Source organism: Andrographis paniculata, unplaced genomic scaffold (assembly GCF_009805555.1).
Source record: "Andrographis paniculata isolate CXL003 unplaced genomic scaffold, ASM980555v1 Contig57END, whole genome shotgun sequence".
Lineage (NCBI taxonomy): Eukaryota > Viridiplantae > Streptophyta > Magnoliopsida > Lamiales > Acanthaceae > Andrographis > Andrographis paniculata.
The window spans coordinates 3,006,518-3,027,922 of record NW_026137592.1 but is presented as its reverse complement, the minus strand read 5'-3'; the positions used below and the strand labels follow the sequence as shown (position 1 = coordinate 3,027,922).

General features: G+C 29.3%; 3 protein-coding genes across 4 annotated transcripts; all 3 read left to right on the top strand.

The window, feature by feature from the left end:
- Positions 1-2,013: 2,013 nt before the first annotated feature.
- On the top strand, positions 2,014-7,449 carry LOC127257359 (probable glucan 1,3-beta-glucosidase A). The gene is made up of 8 exons (XM_051283744.1): positions 2,014-2,295; positions 3,257-3,376; positions 4,014-4,208; positions 4,636-4,797; positions 5,410-5,579; positions 6,081-6,230; positions 6,521-6,873; positions 7,159-7,449. The coding sequence occupies exons 1-8, from the start codon at positions 2,092-2,094 to the stop codon at positions 7,338-7,340; spliced, it is 1,536 nt and encodes a 511-aa protein (XP_051139701.1). The 5' UTR covers positions 2,014-2,091; the 3' UTR covers positions 7,341-7,449.
- Positions 7,450-9,529: 2,080 nt separating this feature from the next.
- LOC127256818 (probable glucan 1,3-beta-glucosidase A) lies at positions 9,530-14,139 on the top strand. Of its 2 annotated transcripts, none has more exons than XM_051283022.1 (8): positions 9,530-9,801; positions 10,946-11,065; positions 11,193-11,390; positions 11,773-11,934; positions 12,035-12,204; positions 12,339-12,488; positions 12,614-12,966; positions 13,751-14,139. In XM_051283022.1, the coding sequence occupies exons 1-8, from the start codon at positions 9,589-9,591 to the stop codon at positions 13,933-13,935; spliced, it is 1,551 nt and encodes a 516-aa protein (XP_051138979.1). In that variant the 5' UTR covers positions 9,530-9,588; the 3' UTR covers positions 13,936-14,139. The 2 variants fall into 2 exon arrangements, with proteins under 2 accessions (XP_051138979.1, XP_051138980.1); XM_051283023.1 differs by having other exon boundaries at positions 9,668-9,808.
- Positions 14,140-15,218: 1,079 nt separating this feature from the next.
- Positions 15,219-20,706, top strand: LOC127257412 (phosphopantothenate--cysteine ligase 2-like). Its single transcript, XM_051283817.1, has 10 exons — positions 15,219-15,506; positions 17,388-17,548; positions 17,798-17,921; positions 18,020-18,064; positions 18,146-18,231; positions 18,786-18,838; positions 18,921-18,980; positions 19,068-19,169; positions 19,856-19,975; positions 20,470-20,706. Exons 2-10 carry the CDS (start codon positions 17,407-17,409, stop codon positions 20,704-20,706), a joined length of 969 nt encoding a protein of 322 aa, XP_051139774.1. The 5' UTR covers positions 15,219-15,506; positions 17,388-17,406.
- The last annotated feature ends 699 nt before the right edge of the window (positions 20,707-21,405 follow it).

The following is a 21,405-nucleotide window of genomic DNA, read 5'->3' as shown; positions in this document are numbered from 1 at the left end:
ATACTTTCTCCGTCTCATAACTATAGTTTATGTTGTGTTTGATACAAGATTTAAACAATATTAATATTATATTGGTAGTGGGTAAAAAGTATAGGTAAAAGAATTTTTTGCCCTTGTGAGTGTATTAGTATAAAAAATAGTGGCAATTGTGTAATAAAAATAAAAAAATAAGAGTAGTTTTATAGTGATATGGTTATTTATGAAAATAAAATTATTATTTTGAGATAAATAAAAATGATAAATAAGATTATTGTATTGGAACGGATGGAGTAACCTATTGGATTTTTATAGAGTTATGCATCATCATCAACATATTATATAGTATGTTGATTTAATATTTTATGTGACATAATTATTTAATATGATATTAGAATGAAATATCTGGCATTCGAGACTTATTGTTTTTTTTTTAAAAAAAAATTGTCTATGTATAAGATTCGTATATAACGTAAATTTATATCGATTATTTTGATGAAAATAGACGGTGAAACTCAAATACGATACATTTTAGGTGGAGGAACACTCAATCAAGCAAAATATGACCGTTGACTGATGATGCATTTTCCAAAACAAGGAATTTTGACCATTGACTAAAGTCAATGAGCAAAATAATTAAATTTGACTTGTGACTTCTGACTTTCAAATTCAACGGAAGTGGTGTCTTTTTGTGGATTTGATTTGGGGTTTGGATTGTTTAAATATTAAAAATTTGAATTTGAATTATTTTTTTTATTATGATATAAATAAATATTGATATGATATTTTGAATATAATATTAATTTTTAATGTATAATATAAAAAATAATTATTTGATTTGATATTTTTTTTTAAAAAAAATTAATAGTAAAATCTAATAATTATTTTCTAAAAGAACAGTCATTTTTTTTATTTTTTATTTTTATTTTTTTTTTCTTAACTGTAATTTTGGAGTCAAATAATCTTTAAACATAGTACTCCATTTTATACTTATTCTATTCTCAAAAGATATATTACCTCCGTTCGACTCTAAGAATTTCATTTATTTTTTGTATGTTGATATTTGAATATTATTTATTATATAAAAACGTAATACAAATTAAGAGAAAATGACAAATATACTTTTATTATTGTTTTATAATACTATTATAATGATATTCGTGCAAAAAAGTTATACAAATATAAAAATATTTTTAATGTTAAGTACAATGACGCAAAACGTAAATGAGACCCTTAGAGCCGAACCGAGGAAGTACATTTTATTATTTATGTTTGCCGTATACAAATATATTTATTTTCTATTATAATAAAATTATTTTTTCATACAAATAACAATAATATTAATTTTCACATAAATTATAATTATAATTATTTTTTTCATAAAATACAAGAGAAAAATTTCAAAATATTTTTAGGTAATCTATCAATAAAATATTATTATTTTTTAATATATTATAAACATAAACATGAATATATTTTTATAGGAAAAATATATTATTAAATAATAAAATTTTAAAAATAACAAACTCAGAGAAAAATAGGCTAATAATATCTGTCTCCTCTTTATTTGTTAATATTTCCATATTCAGTTTATATTATTTTCAAAACAATTTAAAATATGAAAACATCGAGAAGCTGACATTTTTGACCCCACGTAATGTGGAAAAACATTTAGGGTGTGTTTGTTCGGGATTGGATTTTAAATCCACTATTCATCCCATTTTTTTTCTCAAAAAATATCAAATCAAAAAATTATTTTTTATTTTTTTATATTATACTAAAAATTAATTTTACATTCAAAATATCACATCAACACTTATTTATATCATACAACTATTCAAATTCAAAATTTTTACTATTCAATTCCCAATTCAAAATCCAAAATCCCAAACAAATACACAAAAAATAAAAATAAAAAGGAAAAAAAGAAAAGTGAAGTCTAAAATATCTTCTATTAAAATGTTTGGCGTCCCTATATATATAGATCTGTTATCTATATATATATATATCTAAGTTGCTTACCAGTCATAAAAAAAAAAAAAAAAATTATTCAGAGATCGAACTAGTAGAATTAATTTCTTTCAATTTCGATTTCGATAAGAAATTAGTTAGGATATGAGGAAATTAAGGTTAATATTAATGATAATTAATATTATTATTATTATTATATTATTGAGAGGTGAAATATTAATATTAGGTCAGAGTGAGAGTGAGAGTGAGAGTCCTCCATACAAAGCAGTGAATTTGGGAGCATGGCTTGTGGCTGAAGGATGGATGACTCCCTCCCTCTTCGATTCCATTCCCAACAAGGATCTTCTTGTCTCTCTCTCTCTCTCTCTAGATCTCTCTCTCTCTCTCTATATATATATATATATATTTTGTTTGTATAAGGGTTAGAATTTTTTATATAATATTGTATGTGGAAGAAATATTTTTTATTTTTTATAAATTAAATAGTAAAAATATTGTTTTGAAATGAACAAACTCATTCCTAGTGACTCTTTGGGTATGTTTCTTTAAGGTTTGAAGTTTTAAAATAATAAAAATGTAAACTGAAATAATATATATATTGTGAAATGAATCGATATTTAATACAGTAATTTTGAATTGTAATTTGACTTTTTAAAATAAATGTTCTTTCGTTCTAATCTATTCTCTTTTTTCGGTTGTCATTTAAATTTATTCTCGTTTTCTTTTTAGTAAAAAAATATCATTTTTCCTTTACAAAAAAAAAAGTAAAAGTAAATTCATGTCCGGTTAAATGCATACACAATTAGATGACGGGAGAGTATTAAATTAAAAAGTAATTATTTGATTTGATAATTTTTAAAGTAAAAAAATTATTAATAGTAGGAGATTAAGTTTAATTTTTTTTTAAAGAAATGCTTTTAACATTAAAGACAATATATATATATCTATATAACACTCAAGCTTAATTCTCTCAATATGATAACTTTATATTTTTAATATAAAATAGATAAAATTTGAGCTTAATTTGATATAAATTTAAGTGAATTCGGAAATAATGTATCTACAATTTGCTATGCAAAATAATAAATTATTTATTTATTTATTTGTTGTTGTATAAATAATAAACATCAATTTAATTTATTCATTGCAAAATTATGTGGCCATGCATATATTTTCTTGGATCTAGCTAAGTCAACAATCCTATTATTAATGAGGTTTGGCAAGCCTTTAATTACATATACATAATTTATTGTTCCTTTTATTTTTAATTGCATTTAATAACCTAGTTTGTTTGATTATACTTACATAGGATGGAACTCAAATCCAACTCAAGTCGACGAGGCTAAATATGTATCTTTGCGCCGAAAATGGGGGTGGCTCGGCTTTGGTCGCCAATCGGAGTAGCCCATCCGGTTGGGAAACTTTTAGGGTACATAATAATACTTCATCTATTACAAATCTTTTGTTATTATTTTTAATTTGAAATATTTTTTACTATCGGAATTATATATTATATAATATTGTGCCAAAAGTGAAAATGACATAAACAAAATGAGATGCCGAATGAAGTATTTTGTTTTTGTTCTCTTCGAGTGTCTTGACTTGTTCATTATTGAATTCTATCGATAAGGAAGAGATCATTACATTATGGAGAACAAAAAAAACTTTGAAGTTGTTTAATACTCCCTCCGTCTCAAAATTATAGTCTGAGTTGTGTTTGACACGGGATTTAAGAAATATTGATATTATATTGGTAATGAATAAAAAGTACGGGTAAAAGACTTTTTTGCCCTTACGAATGTATTAGTGTAAAAAATAGTGGCAATTGTGTAATATCAATGAAAAAGTAAAGATAGTTTTACAGTGATATGATTATTTATAAAAATGAGATTATTGTTTTAAAACGGATAAAAATAGTAAATAGGACTATTGTATTAGGACGGATGGAGTATATCGTACAATGTTATATATATGCCTCGATGTATTGTGTTCTTCGTATAAATCTATAGTGAATCCATTGATTTCTTTGACTTTTATTTGTTTTTCAATAAATATATTTATTGCAGTTGTGGAGAATTAATGAAAATACGTTCAACTTGAGAGTGTTCAACAAAGATTTTATTGGTCTAACGAGTTACGGGGATGGTAAGAAGGCATATGCAAGAGTATCGCGACCAGGGCCGAATGAAACCTTTGTTATTACAAGAAACAACAATAACAATCGAGTCCGGATTCGTGCCCATAATGGCCTTTATTTGCGGGTAAGTTATTTACATATGTATATTATGATTAGGAAATATTTAAGTAGGATAAGAGGGTACTTAGGGTACCAATTAAGGCTAATCGATTTCTCAAGAATTATTTCTCAGTATATTATTGGCATCGAAATGTGTTGTGTGAATTACTATCATATACTGTAAATTATTTAAAGTATACACTAACTACTATAGATTACTATTTAGTTTCATACAAAATTTTAATAGTAAACAAACTCATATAAGTTGTAGCAAGAAATTTTGACATGAATTTTACTCCATTTACTATTTGATTTTAATTTTTTAATTTATATTTTTTGGATAAAATTATATTATATTTAATATTTCAATTAATAATAATAATAATAAAAAGAAAAACTCAAAGCGAACAAAATTGTAATAATAATTTTTACATTTCCAATCAATGTTCTAGGCATGGACGGGTGACTCAGTGAAGGCCGATTATGGAGGAAGCCTAGACGATTGGAGCGACCAAAATCCGTCGGTGTTCCAAATGACAATTGTCGGATCATTACAAGGCGAGTATCAATTGACTAATGGCTATGGCCCGGATAAAGCTCCCGCGGTGATGAAGGTCCGAATAATAATAATAATTATTATAACTATATTAATTACAAATGTTTATAATCGAGTATATCATATATATATTGTTGGGCATTTAATTAAATAGGTGAAAGAGAAATAAATTATTTGTCTCACATTTTATTTGATTAATTTATATTATTTGAAAAATAAATAAATTAATAATTAAATAATCAAATAAATAGTTTGTTGCAACTGAATGCAACGTCCGGTAGAACATGGACAGTTTTTTTTTCTACACGTGATTAAATACAAAATAAAAAATATATATATATATTATATTTTCCTCCCATTTTTCAATAGAAGACGGAATATCAATTCTAAAAATTCATTCTGAAAATTTCTCTACCATTTTATTATGTTCATAATTCGTTCTATCCTGGGAGGCGATCGGTGGAGGGCCGAATTCGCTTCAAGGAAATTGCGTGCTACGCGAAGCTCAAATTTGATTTAACATCTATCTGATTTTATGTTTTCGGAATTCGCCGTATCTCATGTTTCGCTAAACTATTTTCCAACATATATATATATGTGTGTGTGTTTTGTTTGTACTTAGCTTTGTAATTGGATGATTTAGAAAATATATAATTGAATTGAATTGCAGAATCATTGGAATACATACATAACGGGGAGTGACTTCAAATTCATGTCGGAAAATGGGCTGACAGCTGTAAGAATTCCGGTGGGGTGGTGGATTATGTACGGCCAAAATCCACCAAGGCCATTCGTTGGGGGCTCCTTGGAGGCGCTCGACAATGCCTTCACATGGGCTGAGTAAGTATACAAATATACTAACTCAACGAGTAGCTGTTGCGCGTTCTTACGTTATAAAAATATATATATATATATAAATATAAATATAGTAATATATATTTTTTATTTTATTTTATTGAAATTTGGCTTTATTTTATATTTTTATCATTATTATTATTATTATTATTATGTAGTAATTGTGATTCCTTTTAACTATATATATATTTATAAAGTATTGCATTTAAATTACCATTAAAAAAACTTCCATAAATAATCCTTAGCCTTTCTTCAATTTCGATTTTGTTTTTGCACTACTCGCCAATATTTTCATTTTAAAAAAATGACATTTCATCGAATAGTTATTATTCTTTATTAGGTATTATATTATAAATATATCCTTCACAGAAAATACAAAATTTAAGATATATTTTATAATCAATTTTTTATTATTATAAATTAATTTAAAATTCTAAGTATTTCAAAATAAAAATTAATAATAATAAAAATAATAAAATGATGCAGGCAATACAGAATGAAGGTAATAATAGACCTCCATGCAGCTCAAGGATCACAAAACGGCAACGACCATAGCGCAGCAAGAGATGGATATATAGAGTGGGGCCCATCCTACATTCCCCAAACCGTAGCCTGCATTGATTTTCTAGCTAACAGGTAAATTGACAAAATATATCTTATATGTTTGCAAAAGATTATTTTTATCCTTGTAGTGTGAATGTCATGTGCCGAAATATATTTTGCAAACATGTAGGATATATTTTGACGACATAAATATATGACAAATATTATTGACTATAAGTGTAAAATATTTTTTTACAATTTTCTCAATAAATCATTATATATACACATATTTATTTATTGTAAATAAAATTTTAAATTTTATTCATAATTAAAATCTTTCCGTACTTTCAATATCTTAAATAAAAAATAAATATTATTTTCAGATACGCCAGCCGGCCGGGCTTAGCGGCCATCGAGCTAATGAACGAGCCGTTAGCACCCGGCGTCACATTCGACGACTTAACAAATTTTTACAGACAAGGATACGCAGCAGTTAGAAAATACACGTCAAATGCTTACGTCATATTGTCGAATAGATTGGGCCCCGCTAGCAACTCCGAGCTTCTTCCCCTCGCCAACGGCTTCTCCCGAGTTGTAATAGACGTGCATTATTACAATCTTTACTCGGATTATTTCTCGTCTCTAAGTGCACAACAAAACATTGATTACATTTATAACGAAAGGGCGAGAACGTTGCGGGAAGTTACTCCTTCTAACGGCCCTTTGAGTTTCGTTGGTAAGTTTATGCAATAATTACAGAAATTAGTATTTTATTTTACTCTCTTCATTTAGTTAGAAAGTAACATATTTCTATTTTGAGATGTCTAATTACAAAGTAAACATTTCGTTAAATACTTCACTTTTTTTTCACAAATATCTCTACTTTACGTCATATCATTACTTTTACACCAAAAAATAAAGATAAAAATATCATTACACTATTTAATGGGTGGACGGAGGGAGGGAGTATTTTTAATTTTTTTTGTAAAAACTCTTACAAAAATGTGATGATTTTTTATAGGAGAATGGTCGGGAGAATGGGCCGTGCAAAATGCACCGATGCAAGAGTACCAAAGATATGCACGTGCGCAATTGGACGTGTACGGAAGGGCGACATTTGGATGGGCTTATTGGGCTTATAAATGTCAATATAATCATTGGAGTCTTAAATGGATGATCGAGAATAACTACATTAAGCTCTAGTAATTATGAAATTATCATAATTTTATGTAAGAACGGACAATATTTGAAATGACCTCTTTTCTTTTTTATGGATTTCAATAAAATGCTTGCATCAATCATATTAGTTAAATGTTTACTTGTAAGTTTTTATCATAAATATTTTTTACTATTTACTCAAGCATTTTTTTTTCTTTTAATGCGTGTATATATATATACACATACTATACTAAATATTACTCCCTCCGTTCCAGATACCGTGTCGTGTCTGCTATGTTACACTTAAGACACGGTATTTTAGAAGGGGGTATAATTAGTAGATAATTAAGAATGTATTAGTGAAAATAATAAATTAATATTAAGATAATTAATTAGTTTAATTAAAATTAAAAAATTTAAAATGAGATTAAAGTGTGTAATCATTTTCCAAAAAAGAAAAGTGACATGGTACGAGGGATGGACAGAAACGGCAACGTGGACATGGTATCTGGAACGGAGAGAGTAATTCTTTTTCGTCATAGATAACTACTTCCTCCGTCCAATTTCTATTGTCCTAAAGTATATTTGCACGGTTTTTTAGGTGATTGTCTTTTTGCTATGAATGGACAAATTTGTCTTTAAGTATGTGGTAGAGATTAAAAGTAATAAATGAATGAAGGGAAAAAATGTAAAATTTGTGTTTAAAAAAGAAAATAGGACAATAGTTGTTGGACGTCCCAAATAGGAAAGTAGGACATTAGTTTATGGACGAATGGAGTATTTTTTTTGGTCTCACAAAAGATATCTTTTTTATTTTTAATAAATTTATCAACCTACTCAAAACTCTATTTACCTTTAAAACTCTTCACTTTTAAAAAAAATTAATTTGTAGTAATGATAAATAAATAAATAAATAAATTTTATTATTTATAAAATAATATTTATATTATATATATTATTGAAATATAACGTCAAAATAATATAAACAAATATATTAAAAAATTTTAATCATTAAATTATTAATATTTACTATCTAAATAATTAATTTATACTACTTAAATTTTTTTATGTCTAAAGATTCTATCTCTACCGGGGCCGAGGTATAATGAAAACAATTGCATCTAACGAGACCAACGGAAGTAAAATTGGAATTGGTTGGGAATTTTTATGCATTTATTTAAGATTTGTTTATTTAACATTTTAAATTAAAATTATTATTATTATTATTATTAATTCGTCATAGTTTTTAAATAAAATAATAATATTTTTTTATTAAATATTACATTTAAATACTATTTAAATAAAAAATTAAATTAGGATCACATTTCAAATAAATTTCAAATTTAAATCAAATAAACTCTAAGTATTTTAGTTTGATATATATAATTTTTTATATAAAATATAAAAATTGTATGATAATATAAAATATTAATATTATTTGTTTTGAAAATATATGTACATATATATTAAAAACGGTGACAATAAAATTGAATTGGATAAAAAAACCAAATCAAATTACTCCCTCTGTCCCATATATGATATATTACTGTAGACACTAAAATTTAGGTAAAGTATAATTATTAAGTAATTAAAAAGTATATTAGTAAAAATAATTACTCCCTCCGTCCCACATAATTTGTCCATATTTTCTATTTTCGTCCGTCCCACATAATTTGTCCTTTTCTTTTTTGGAAAATTAATTATACACTTTAATCATATTTTAAAATTTAAAATTTAAAATTTTTTAATTTTAATTAAACTATTTAGTTATCTTAATCTTAATCTATAATTATTTTTACTAATATATTTCTTAATTACTTACTAATTATACTTTACCTAAATTAAATTCCCGTGTCTACAGTAATACACCTATATTACATGGGACATAGGGAGTATTATTTAGTAAAAATAATTATAAATTAAGATTAAGATAAGTAAATAGTTTAATTAAAATTAAGAAAATTATAAAATTTAAAATTTAAAATAGAAAATAGAAACAAATTATATGAGACGGAGGCAGTACACAGTAATCAACTAAATTTTGAAATTTTAAAATAAAATAATTATTAAACACTACATTTTATGAATAAATAAATGTAAAACATAATATTTATAAATAAAAATATCTAAACAGCAAAATATATTAAATTAAATTAAATACTAAATAAATAATAAATATTTTTTTATATATTTTTTGTTTTTTGAAAAAACGTTCTAGAAATACCAAACAGACCGATTTTGCTCTGAATGATGATACTGAGCTCCAAGATTTGCATAATTGGAGATTCCCGAAATGTATCATGCTACACAGTCACAGGCATTGCATTACAAGCGTGTCGAGATGCTGTTTGCAGCTGCAATGCTGCTGTTTCCGTCGGTTCTGCTCGGTGGTGTTGCCGGCGAAGATTTGCCGCTCTTCAAGGCAGCGAATCTGGGCGGATGGCTGGTGGTCGAAGGCTGGATGACACCCTCGCTTTTTGACGCCATTCCTAATAACGATCTTCTTGTGAGTTGTATGTTTAATTTTACTTTACAACACTTGATTTCTTATTCTGAATTTAACCTACCTGAGATCGTGTAGCTATATCGAGAAATCGATTTGAGTGCCTCCTTTGGTTAAACGATACACTGAGGAATCTATTGCTTAGCATTTCAATTTCATTTTATTTTTTAAATATATATTGTACAATTTCTTACTCTGTTGTGGATCTGTCGGTGATGGCATCGTGATCTTGAGAAATCGATCTGATTGTCTCGAATTAACGGCGAAGTATTTATCTAAAATAACTGCATACTGCTACTTACCACTGTGGATTGAGAATTCTGGGTTGAAGATGATTTGAAAATAGAAATTGTTGAATAGCTTAATTGTGGTATCTGGTTATTGTTTGAAATAATTTATTTCCATAAATGGGCGAAGAAAGAGATCTTGTGTAGTAGTTTAGACTGGCCCCTTTCATGATATTTATAAAAAAATTAACTTAACTTAGATAAGCTAACTTCGATATTTTTAATTAAGAAAATAAACTGAGGATATATATATATATATATATATATATGATAAGAGTTCTTTGTGAAGTTATTTCCCGGATTCTTTGCAATCCCAAATTAATCTTTTATGCTTCTGCCGAGAAACAGTAGTCAAAGGGTGTTTGCCAAATTAGGAAGTAGTTTTGAGATATAACTAGGGTATTTTCTTTTTAATTGTATATATATATATATATATATAGTTCGACGTTATAATCCCTAGTAATTATATTTCCACAAATACTACTCTTCCTTCTTGTAATTATAACAAAATTCAAACCCTCCATGGTCTTGTGTGGCACACATGGTTTGCCTAATGTGATATGACTTGTTGAACCTAGTTTGCCTATTAATTTGGTCGAGGTTACCCAAAGCGCAATCAAGCAGCGGGTTCCTATGCCAAAAAGAAAAACCTTTTTTTTAGTTATAATTTTATTTACAAGCATCCCAACTATTATTTTGATTGAAAATCTTAACAAGGGAGTTTGACTATGATTTTAATTTGAATTCAGATGTAGATATTTTTTAGTGACCTTAAAGTGAGGAAATGCAACAAAAAAAAAAGACTATTCAGCTGAAGGGGACCTTTTGACCTCTTAAGACACTTGCTGTTTGTTTGGCAGGATGGAACTCAAGTACATATAAAGTCTGTAAGGCTCAATAAGTATATATGTGCAGAAAATGGTGGTGGTTCAGCCTTAATGGCGAACCGGGACATCCCTAAAACATGGGAAACTTTCAGGGTATGTTCGACCATTTTTTCTGTTTTTAACTCTGTTAGTGTGTGTATGTTTTACTTTTGTTTCCTGGTTAAGTCAGTCTAATTTGTTGTTCTTGTTTGTACTTTATGAACTCATCTGAACTCTGAAGTTATGGAGAATCAATGCAACAACTTTCAATTTTAGAGTTTCCAACAAAGACTTTGTCGGATTTAGCACTCAAGGCCGAGGAGTTAAACTCGTTGCTCGTGATGATGAACCAGGCACAAATGGAACCTTCAATATTATAAGAAACAGTGATGATCCATTGCGAGTACGAATTCAAGCATCAAATGGCCTTTTTCTGCAGGTAAAGCAGTTGGATCATGTTTACTTTCTATGATATGACTATTTTAACAGATTCATTTATCATCACATACATTAGATAAATATCCGTAATAAATTCACTACAGACTTCATATGTAACAGGCTTTAAGGCTTTTTCTCCCTTCAAATGAACATATGCTTAAATTGATAATTCTAGTAAGTAAACACAACCTGACGGTAATCTTTGCCCAACACCTGAAAATGAAGATGAAATTGATAGATAATTAGGTGAGCTTATCTTAAGATGATTGAGCTATTCTAGCTAGAAAATTCAAAGACCTCATGATTCTGATTGATTGTTGGTTTGCTAAATCAACTTATGGTTTTAATTCTCTTGTATGTGCGGACTTTATGATCTGTATAAGGCCGAGGCAGAAAGTGCCGTGACAGCAGATTACTCCGGAAATCTTGATCAATGGGAGGATCAAGATCCCTCAGTATTTGAAATGCATATTGTGAAGTCCTTACAGGGGGAGTATCAGTTGACCAATGGCTATGGTTATGATGAAGCTTCAAAGATAATGATGGTAATACGATTGTTGATTGTCTAGTTCATTGTATAGAATCCCAACAAGGTTCCCGTGTATCACAACACAATGTGTTTCTAACAACATTAAAGAATCACAGAATCATTGGAACACTTACATTGTGGAAGACGATTTCAGATTTATGAGGCAGAATGGTCTCAATGCTGTTAGAATTCCAGTCGGTTGGTGGATCATGTACGATCCTATGCCACCACAGCCATTTGTCCCCGGCTCTTTGCTAGCTTTAGATAATGCTTTCAAGTGGGCTCTGTGAGTATCCATCCAACTATTTTTTTATTTTAGCTGTTACATATTTCCGTTTGTCATATATATAGCAATTACAACTAAAGCAACAACATAGTCTGGTTGCAGTAAAATTTCTTCTATCTCCATTTTTGCTGTAGCAACAACAATATGAAGGTCATCTTGGATCTCCATGCAGCACCGGGATCTCAAAATGGTAAGCATCACAGTGGAAGCAGAGATGGATTTATCGAATGGGGAGATTCTAAAATACTTGAAACAGTTGCAGTCATAGACTTCTTGGCAAGAAGGTTTATATCTTTATCAACTTAACGATTAAAACTCCCTAACATCATTCTTTGCTTTCAAATTTTTCATATTTTCTGATTTTCATATTGATTCAATCTCACTGTACGCATTGTTTATAACTATTCAGGTATGGGGCACACCCAAGTCTCGGAGCTATTGAATTGATGAATGAGCCACTGGCTCCAGGTGTAACATTGGACAGCTTGAGAGAGTATTATACAGCAGGTTATGAAGCAGTCCGAGAATATAATCCGACTGTTTATGTGATTCTGTCAAATAGATTGGGCGAAGCAGACAGTGCAGAGCTGCTTTCATTTGCTGCAAGGCTCAAGTACTCAGTCATAGACGTGCATTACTACAATCGGTATTCAGACTATTTTAAGGGTTTGAATGGCCAGCAAAACGCTGAGTACGTCTACAAGAAAAGATCAAAGCAGCTGCAGGAAATCACTCGTAAAAAAGGTCCTCTGATATTTGTTGGTAAGATGGCTGATACTCATCTAAATAGTTGCCTTTGTTCTCTATCATTTCGAGCATTACTTTTTATCATTGGCAAGCATGATATTAAATTTCTCCATTTGTGAAAAATGCTGCCCATCGCTGAATTTAGAGGCCCTAGAATCGAATTCACTAACATTGTTGAAAATTTTGAATTGAATTTTCGGGTTTGTTTGGTTTGTGTTATTATAAATTTGTTGTTTTGTAGGTGAAACAATAGTTGGATATAATTATCGTAAAAAAATTTGAGAAAAATGCAAAAAGAACAGAGCCTAGTATTCAGTAGTATACTTATATTTGACTTCATAGTCCGTCAAGCCAAACAATACGGTTGAGGTAAAAATATTCGAAGCAATTGCTTTGTTTAGATGTATCATTGGAGCATTTTCACTGTGTGTAATCGTATGTAGATATGTATTCTGATTGAATATTATCGTATTGTCATTCGAAAGATAAATTTACTTTGATCGAAAGTATTTTAGATATAATTATAAGACTGATGATAGTTTTATAGTTTCAAGTTCGGGTTCAAGAGTTCATGCTATGAATTTAAACATTGGCTAGCCACAATATAAGCAAATAGTTATTGTTTATAGAAGAGTAATCGAAGAGAACAAACTAAATTTACAAATGTTATATTTGTGTATTTTAGGATTGTTGTATTCATAGAACATGGCGAAAGCCCCGAGCCAATCCAAAATCCTACATGCTTGTTATATCCCGTTTTTGAGTTACTTTCTTGATGCAATCGAACACGGGATCGCAGGGGAATGGACAGCTGCTTTGTACAATGACAATGCTTCCATGGAAGATTACAAAAAATTTGCCAAAGCTCAGCTGGATGTGTTCGGAAAGGCTACATTCGGGTGGGCTTATTGGTCATACAAGTGCGATCAAAACTATTGGAGCTTCAAGTGGATGATTGAGAACAACTACATGAAGCTTGGATGATTCTGGGATTAGGTATTTCTATGTTAATATAGCATTTATATACGCGCATGTTATTAAATGGATCGATCCAACAATAAATATATGATACAGACATATCATATATCATCCTCTTTATTTTTCACTTGTATTTATGTATATTTAAGTTCAGGTGTATTCAACATATTTTACAGATACGAGCATGAATAAATAAATCTTGTGAATTTACATGAATTTATTTAGAAATTGACAGGTACTATGTTTTTATTGATTGATTTGAATAGTGTTTGGATGTGTTTTAACTTTAATGTGATTGATGCTTTGTTTCTTAAATATATATATAAATGATGATATGAAAAAAATGATTGTGTTTTTTTGGGGGTCATATCATGTGAAATATTTTCCTTCACATTGTTGGATCAATCCTATCTATATATATTCGTTCCCTCTATGAATAATATTTTTAAATTTAGAAATAATTAATTATATATTTATATATAAATAAATATTTTACTTTATTTTATTATATTATTCAAATAAGAAAATATATTATTTTCGTTCGGCTCTGAGGGTTTATTAAGATTGATTTTTAAATATTAATTACTAGCTCTGTCTCACATACAGGAGTATAGTTAATAGATAATTAAGAATGCATTACTGAAAATAATTATCCTATAATATAAATAATTATAAATTAAGATTAACATTACTAATTAGTTTAATTAAAATTAAAAAAAATTAAAAAATTTAAAATAAGATTAAAGTGTGTAATCATTTATGGTAAGTGCGTAAGGAGGAAGTATTATATTAAAATATAGTACAAATTAAAACAATTAAAAAAATATTTTTATCTTATAGTACTGGATATTTGTATAAAAAAAATATAAATATAATAATATTTTTAATATTAAATATAATTGGACAAAAAATAAATGTGATCACAAAGACGGATGGAGGGAATATATATATATATATCTTTCTCTCTAATTACATTATTTAATTTTTAAATTATCTTATTTAATACTACATTCGTCCCGTTCTACTCATTTACTTTTTGGTGTTTAACTTTCAATATTAATTATTATATCAAAATATACTATAAAATTAAAAAAAAATTAAAAATATACTTATGTCTTATAATACTAATAAAAGAATATTTGTAAAAAACAAAAAATCATACAAAAAGATATTTTTAAGAGTAGAGTGACACAAAACATAAATATGAGCAGACTTAAGGAGGGAGGGAGTATTATCTACTTAATTATGGTGTTGAATTCAAATGAAAAATGTGAGAGTAGTATACAAGACAACGGCAAAGAATCCGTCCGTCCGGCCGTCCGCGTCAGTGTCAGTTCCAAACGCCAAAATTGATCTCCACTTCCAAATCAAATGGCAACAAGAAAGAGGTAGATACAACATACTACTTACTTACTACTGCCTGTCTGTCTGTCTGTCTGTCTGTCTGTATCGTATCATTTGTTTGGAGGAAACGGCGATTCTTCTTCTTCTCTTCTTCTTCTTCTTCTTCTTCTTCTTCTTCGTGCAATAGCTGCTGCAACTAACCATTCGACTGCATCTCATCTGCTCTGATCAAGGTAACTTTAATTTCTCTTCAATCTCCTTTAATTAATTAAATCTTTACGTATTTGCGGGAATGAATGATTATATATTTTTACTGGGTGAGTTGATTTCAAATTTTAGGGCTACACTGACGCACTCAAATGATATATGGCTTTAGTTTAGTTTAGTTTAGCGGTGAAATTGGGGATTGATCTACGGTACGGATGCGTAGAAAGATTCACATTGATACATTAGGGTGTTTTGTTTGAGGTTTGGATTTTAGATTGAAATTTGAATTGGAATACATGTGATATAAATATTGACTAATAATGTAATATTTTAAATATAAAATTAATTTTTGGTATAATATAAAAAATAAGTATTTGATTTAGTATTTTTAAGAAAAAAATTGTATGAATAGTAAAAATCTACCAAAATTCTTTAAACAAATGTTCCCTAAAAATTTTGTGTGCTTTTGCTGTTGCGAGAAATATAAAAGGCTCAGCCTAGACAAAAAAATAAAAAAGATTTGAAGACTTTTAAAATTTTGAAAGTTTGAAAAGAAGTAAAAAGATTTATTTAATTTGATATTTTATAAAAAAAATATATATATATCTTTTTATATGATATTTTAAAAGAATAAATAGTGCGTGAAAGTTTGTTCTGTAAACAAAGGCTAACATTTTGACCCAATAACTATTAACAGGTATACTCACACTATATTTTAAATAATAAATAGATTGTTGGAACACAATCACTTAGACATCGTGATATAAGAGTCAATTTATTCTAGTTTTTGGGCAACAAAATTATAAAACCGTAATAGGTTAACACAATTTTAATACATGGTTATGGTATGGTTACAATATTAGTGTGTAAGTGAAGCATAGGCCAATGGTTAGACAAGTGAGTAAAGCTCTTAACAATCAGAGCCGAGCCGAGCCGAGCCAAATTTTAAGTGTTCGTTGACGTTCGCGAACAAGATTCGTGTTCGTTCGTTAAGTTTTCGAGCTCGTTGGTAGTGTTCGAGCTCGGCTCGTTAAGAATTTTTGTTGTTTGAGCTCGTGTTCGTGTTCGTGTTCGGTTTGATTAAGCTCGTTCGAGCTCGTTTGTCTTATATTTTTAAATTTATATATAAATTATAAAGAAAATTTAAAATTATTTTATTTATATATTTTAAATTAATATTTTATTTATTTATAAATTATAATTTTATATGTATATATAATATTTATAATAAATATATTATTTAAACGAATCGTTCGCGAACAAAGCTCGGGCTCGTTCGTTAACCAAACGAGCCTGTTTATGTTGTTCGGCTCGGCTCATTAACGTTCGCGAACGAATTTTAACCGAGCTGAATCGAGCCGAGTTCACGAACGACTCGGTTTGTTTACCAGCGTTACAAGTGAGTAAACTAATAAAAAGTACACAATGTTTTGTATACTCAATTTGTATCAAAACCTATATTGGGGATTCCAATCTAGAAGTAATCCATCATTATTTTTACAAGCTTCGGTACAATACAAACTATTCCTTCTTATGGCTCTCTTAGCCGAACACAAAAGAAGCTGATAGTTACACGGTAACAATAATACCAATAGATTACCAATTTAGCCGAGAGTAAGATTGTTTACAAGTTGATTATCACCTCCGATTGGTCATTTTCTTTTTCCTTCATCTGGATAGCTTCACAACTCGATATAAATTTGAATATCTTTTCCAACACAAGAAGAGACGGAAGAACACTTGGTGCTTTATTTATGTTGTTGCATTATGAATTTTCAGCAAATCTTTTTATTTAGGTTGTGTTTGGTTTGTGCTTGTGAATCTCCATTTATGCTCGACAAGAGGATATGCATTTGAATCGATCCTATTGTTCGTATCTTTTATTCGTACATCTGTTGTTTTTTCAGGTGGGATTAAGTTCATTTGATGGATATTTTGGGATCTCTCGAAGAAACAAATTACGCCGATATCAAGTCCTTCTTTGACTCTGCTCCCATTTTGAAGAATGCTGCAGAAATCAATAGACAATTACAAGAATTTCTTGCAAGAAATTTCTCATCTTCTTCTAGTAAGTTTGTTATGCATCCCTCTATATTCATTTTCCCTTAAAAATAGTATTTAAATTTGATGTTTTACGAATGTATTTTCATAAAAACGATTGACTGCAAAGTAAAAAAAATTAAAAAAGAACCGAGCCTCTTCGCATGGTTAATGTGCTACATAGTAATCCATTCTACATTTTTCTGGCTATTTTTTCTCAAATATGCAATGTTTTATGCATAATTTGATTTATGCCGACGAATTTTTTTTTTTTCAGATAATCAAGGATTAAGAAAAGTTGCGTGCGTAACATCGGGAGGTACAACTGTTCCTTTGGAACAGCAATGTGTTCGTTATATCGACAATTTTGCTTCCGGCCATAGAGGAGCTGCAGCCACCGAGTAAGCTGCATAGCTCCTCGTCTTTTTACCAAATGGGCAATTCGGATATTTATTTTTTGCCAACTTTTTTAATACAAATTTTCTTAATGAAACTACAGATATTTTCTAAAAGCTGGATTTTCTGTCGTGTTTCTTCACCGTAGGTAAGTACTTTCGTAACCGTCTCGCCTTTCTTTTCTTTTCTTTTCTTTTTCCTCAATCGAAATATATTCGTTGGATTGCAGAGGAACCTGCCAGCCGTACTGTCAGTCGCTTCCTTACGATCAATTACTCGAATGTTTTGAAGTCGATGGCGATTCAAATGTTCGAGGTTTGGAACATGTTTAATTTCTTCTGCATTATTTATCGAATACTCCCTCTGTCGTGTAAAAACATGTTCATTTAGTTTGGATATGGATTTGAATGTACTTTGTACTTTTTGTCATTTATAGTAAAAAAAAATTATTAAAAAAATGGTTAAAATAGTAAAAATATACTCTCTTCCGTTCCAAAACAATAACAATAGTCTTATTTTGTCATTTTTATAGCGTTCACAAATAATAGTCTCATTTTCTGGTAGTAAATTTTTCACTTTTTTACAAATCTATTCCCCTTTTTTCACAATAATTACATAAATAGAGACATTTTAGTCTTATAAAATACTTTTACATCTACTATCAATATACTATTATTATTATTTAATTCTTGTGTCAATGTCAAATTTTCTTATTGTTTTTGGACCGAGGGAGTGTAATTTTTTTATTAAAAAAGAAAACAGTCATTTTTTTTTGTAACAGACAAATAAAGAAAATAAATTTTTTTTTCTAAGACAGAGGGAGACAATTTGTCACATAATATTAGAACTTGCGGATTATGACATTGTAGTAAATCCAACGTACGCGAAAACCATCGATAAAGCCGTGAGCGCCAATTGTACCGTAAGGACAATCCCCCCTTTCATCGTACAAGTGATTTGTCCAAATCAGACAACAATGAATCGAATCCGATTTCTCGTTGCAGGCGATTAATCAAGGCACCTTGTTGAAAATCCCCTTTACAACAATTTTCGAGTATCTTCAGGTCACCTTATATTACTCTTAAATTAACAAATTCACATCGAAAATTAGCGCTCTCATGAGATTGCATACCGTGTTGATTGATATGCAGATTTTGCAGCTGATTGCGCTATCGTTGAGAAGATTCGGGCCGAGAGCTTTGTTCTTCCTAGCTGCAGCTGTTTCCGACTTCTATGTTCCACCAGGGAGCATGGTAATAAACCAGTTTCTGTCTTATTATGGCATTTCACGAAAACACCAGTGTTAAATGACTTTTGGGTAAATTGTTTTTTAGGTTTCGTATCTTACCCTCTTTATCATTGTAGGACTTTAAGTGAATCATGTTTGAAAATAGTCCCGTAAGTAAATTTTTTTCGCTAAAATGGTCCTCCAGTGCCGAACTCGCCATGCTGGCAGTCGTTGCTATCGTGGCGCTGGCACAGCTGACATGTCATCGCTACATAGATGCCACGTCGGAGGACCATTTTAGCGAAGTTTTTTTACTTTGCAAAACTATTTTGAGACAAAGTCCATTTAAATATATTAAAAATGATAAAGGAGGTTATATACAGGACTAAAAATATATTTCATCAAGACATTGTGTAAAATAAAAAATTAAAAAAAATTCCACGTGTCGCTGACGTGGCATTTACGTGGTGATGACATGTCAGTCGCGTCAACGCCACGTCAGCTACGGCGGGCCAACATGGCGAGTTTGGCACCGAAGGACTATTTTAGCGAAAAAAATTTACTTACAGGACTATTTTCAAGACATGGTCAACTATCTATGACTTTTATATCTAAAAATACAAGCTGCGAGAGAAATGCATAATTAATTGCATATTATATAGTGTTCTAACAAATAGTATTATAGTATAATTATCCTTTTGTCCAAAACAGGCAGTTCATAAAATCCAGTCACGCTCCGGTCCTCTAGACCTTCGACTTGTTGAGGTCCCAAAAATGCTTTCGATACTAAGGAAAGAGTGGGCGCCGTTGGCCTTTTGCATTTCATTTAAGGTATGGGTTTGTTTCTGGTCAAGTTTTTGAGGTTGTAATTATAACTTCAAATTATTGCAGAATGTGTAATGAATCCGATGCTGATAGTCTTTCCTTGAACCTTTTTAATTTCTCATTCGGCAAAATTGCTCGCAACTCAAGTGTGATTTAAAAAATCTGCATTGTTCCCTTCCATGACTTGAAAATTGCATAACACCCCATTATATTTTAAAGAAATATTTGAATAAAATTGTTTATAAAAGTTTGTGTACAATATTTTTTAAAATACAAAGAAGTCTCGGACAATTTTTAAAAAATTTATGCAATATTTTCCAAAATACGAGATAGCCTATGCAATTTTCAAATCACAAATGAGTTATAAACCATTCTGCCTTCTCGTTTTAATTAAAATGTGAAAAATAGATGTATTTCAGACCGTGATGGCCCATTCAGGAGATAGTTTTAGGCGGAGGATTTAATCCGTTAAGGTTGTCTGATCTCTAACATGTTACCAGCTAGAGACGGATACGAAGATTCTACTAGAGAAGGCCGGCATGGCGCTTGAGAAGTATGATATGCATATGGTAGTAGCAAACGAGCTTTCGAGTTACAAAGAGCGAGTAATAATTGTAACAAAGAATGGAAACATTAATGTGAGCCGAGACATGGCTCGACCGGATGCAGATGTTGAGGACCCGTTGATCGAGCTTGTCGTGGAAAAGTATTTGGCCTACGCGAGTTCTACTTCATAACTCTGAAGAATTTTTTTTTTTTTTTCTCTTTTGTGTTCTTCGAATCGAAAAATTATTGCTTTGTTACTTTGAAATCAAATGAATAATATGACTTTGCTTGTTTGTCGTACGATTCTGTGTGCAATACTCAGTTTTGCATAAAATCTGAATAAAACACGGTGTGTTTGTCTGTGGATTTTAGTTTTTGGGTTTGAATTTTTTAATAGTAAAAAATTGAATTTGAATAGTTTTTTAATGTGATATAAATAGAAGTTGATGTGATGTTTTGAATGTAAAATAAATTTGTAGTTTAATATAAAAAAAGAAAAGTAATTATTTGATATGATATTTTTGGAGGAAAAAAAAAATTGAATGCTAAAACCCACAAAAGAACACAACAAGTTTGAGACAAATATATTTATCATACTCCATCCGCCATTCAATTGTGTTATCCTTTGACCGGACACGAGTATTAAGAAAAATTGATAAAAATAGAAATTTTTATTTTTTAGGATAAAGAAAAAGAAGAAAAAATATTATTTTTTTTAACTAAAATGACGAGAATAAATTTAAATGACAATAAAAAGAAAAATTAAAATAAATTTGAATAACATATAAAGCAGTATTTCGGATTCTTGACATGTTTAGTTCATTGGCGTGCATTTTCAGACCATTTGTTCATATAAATCTAAATAGAAGACCAATCAAGACAATAAATTT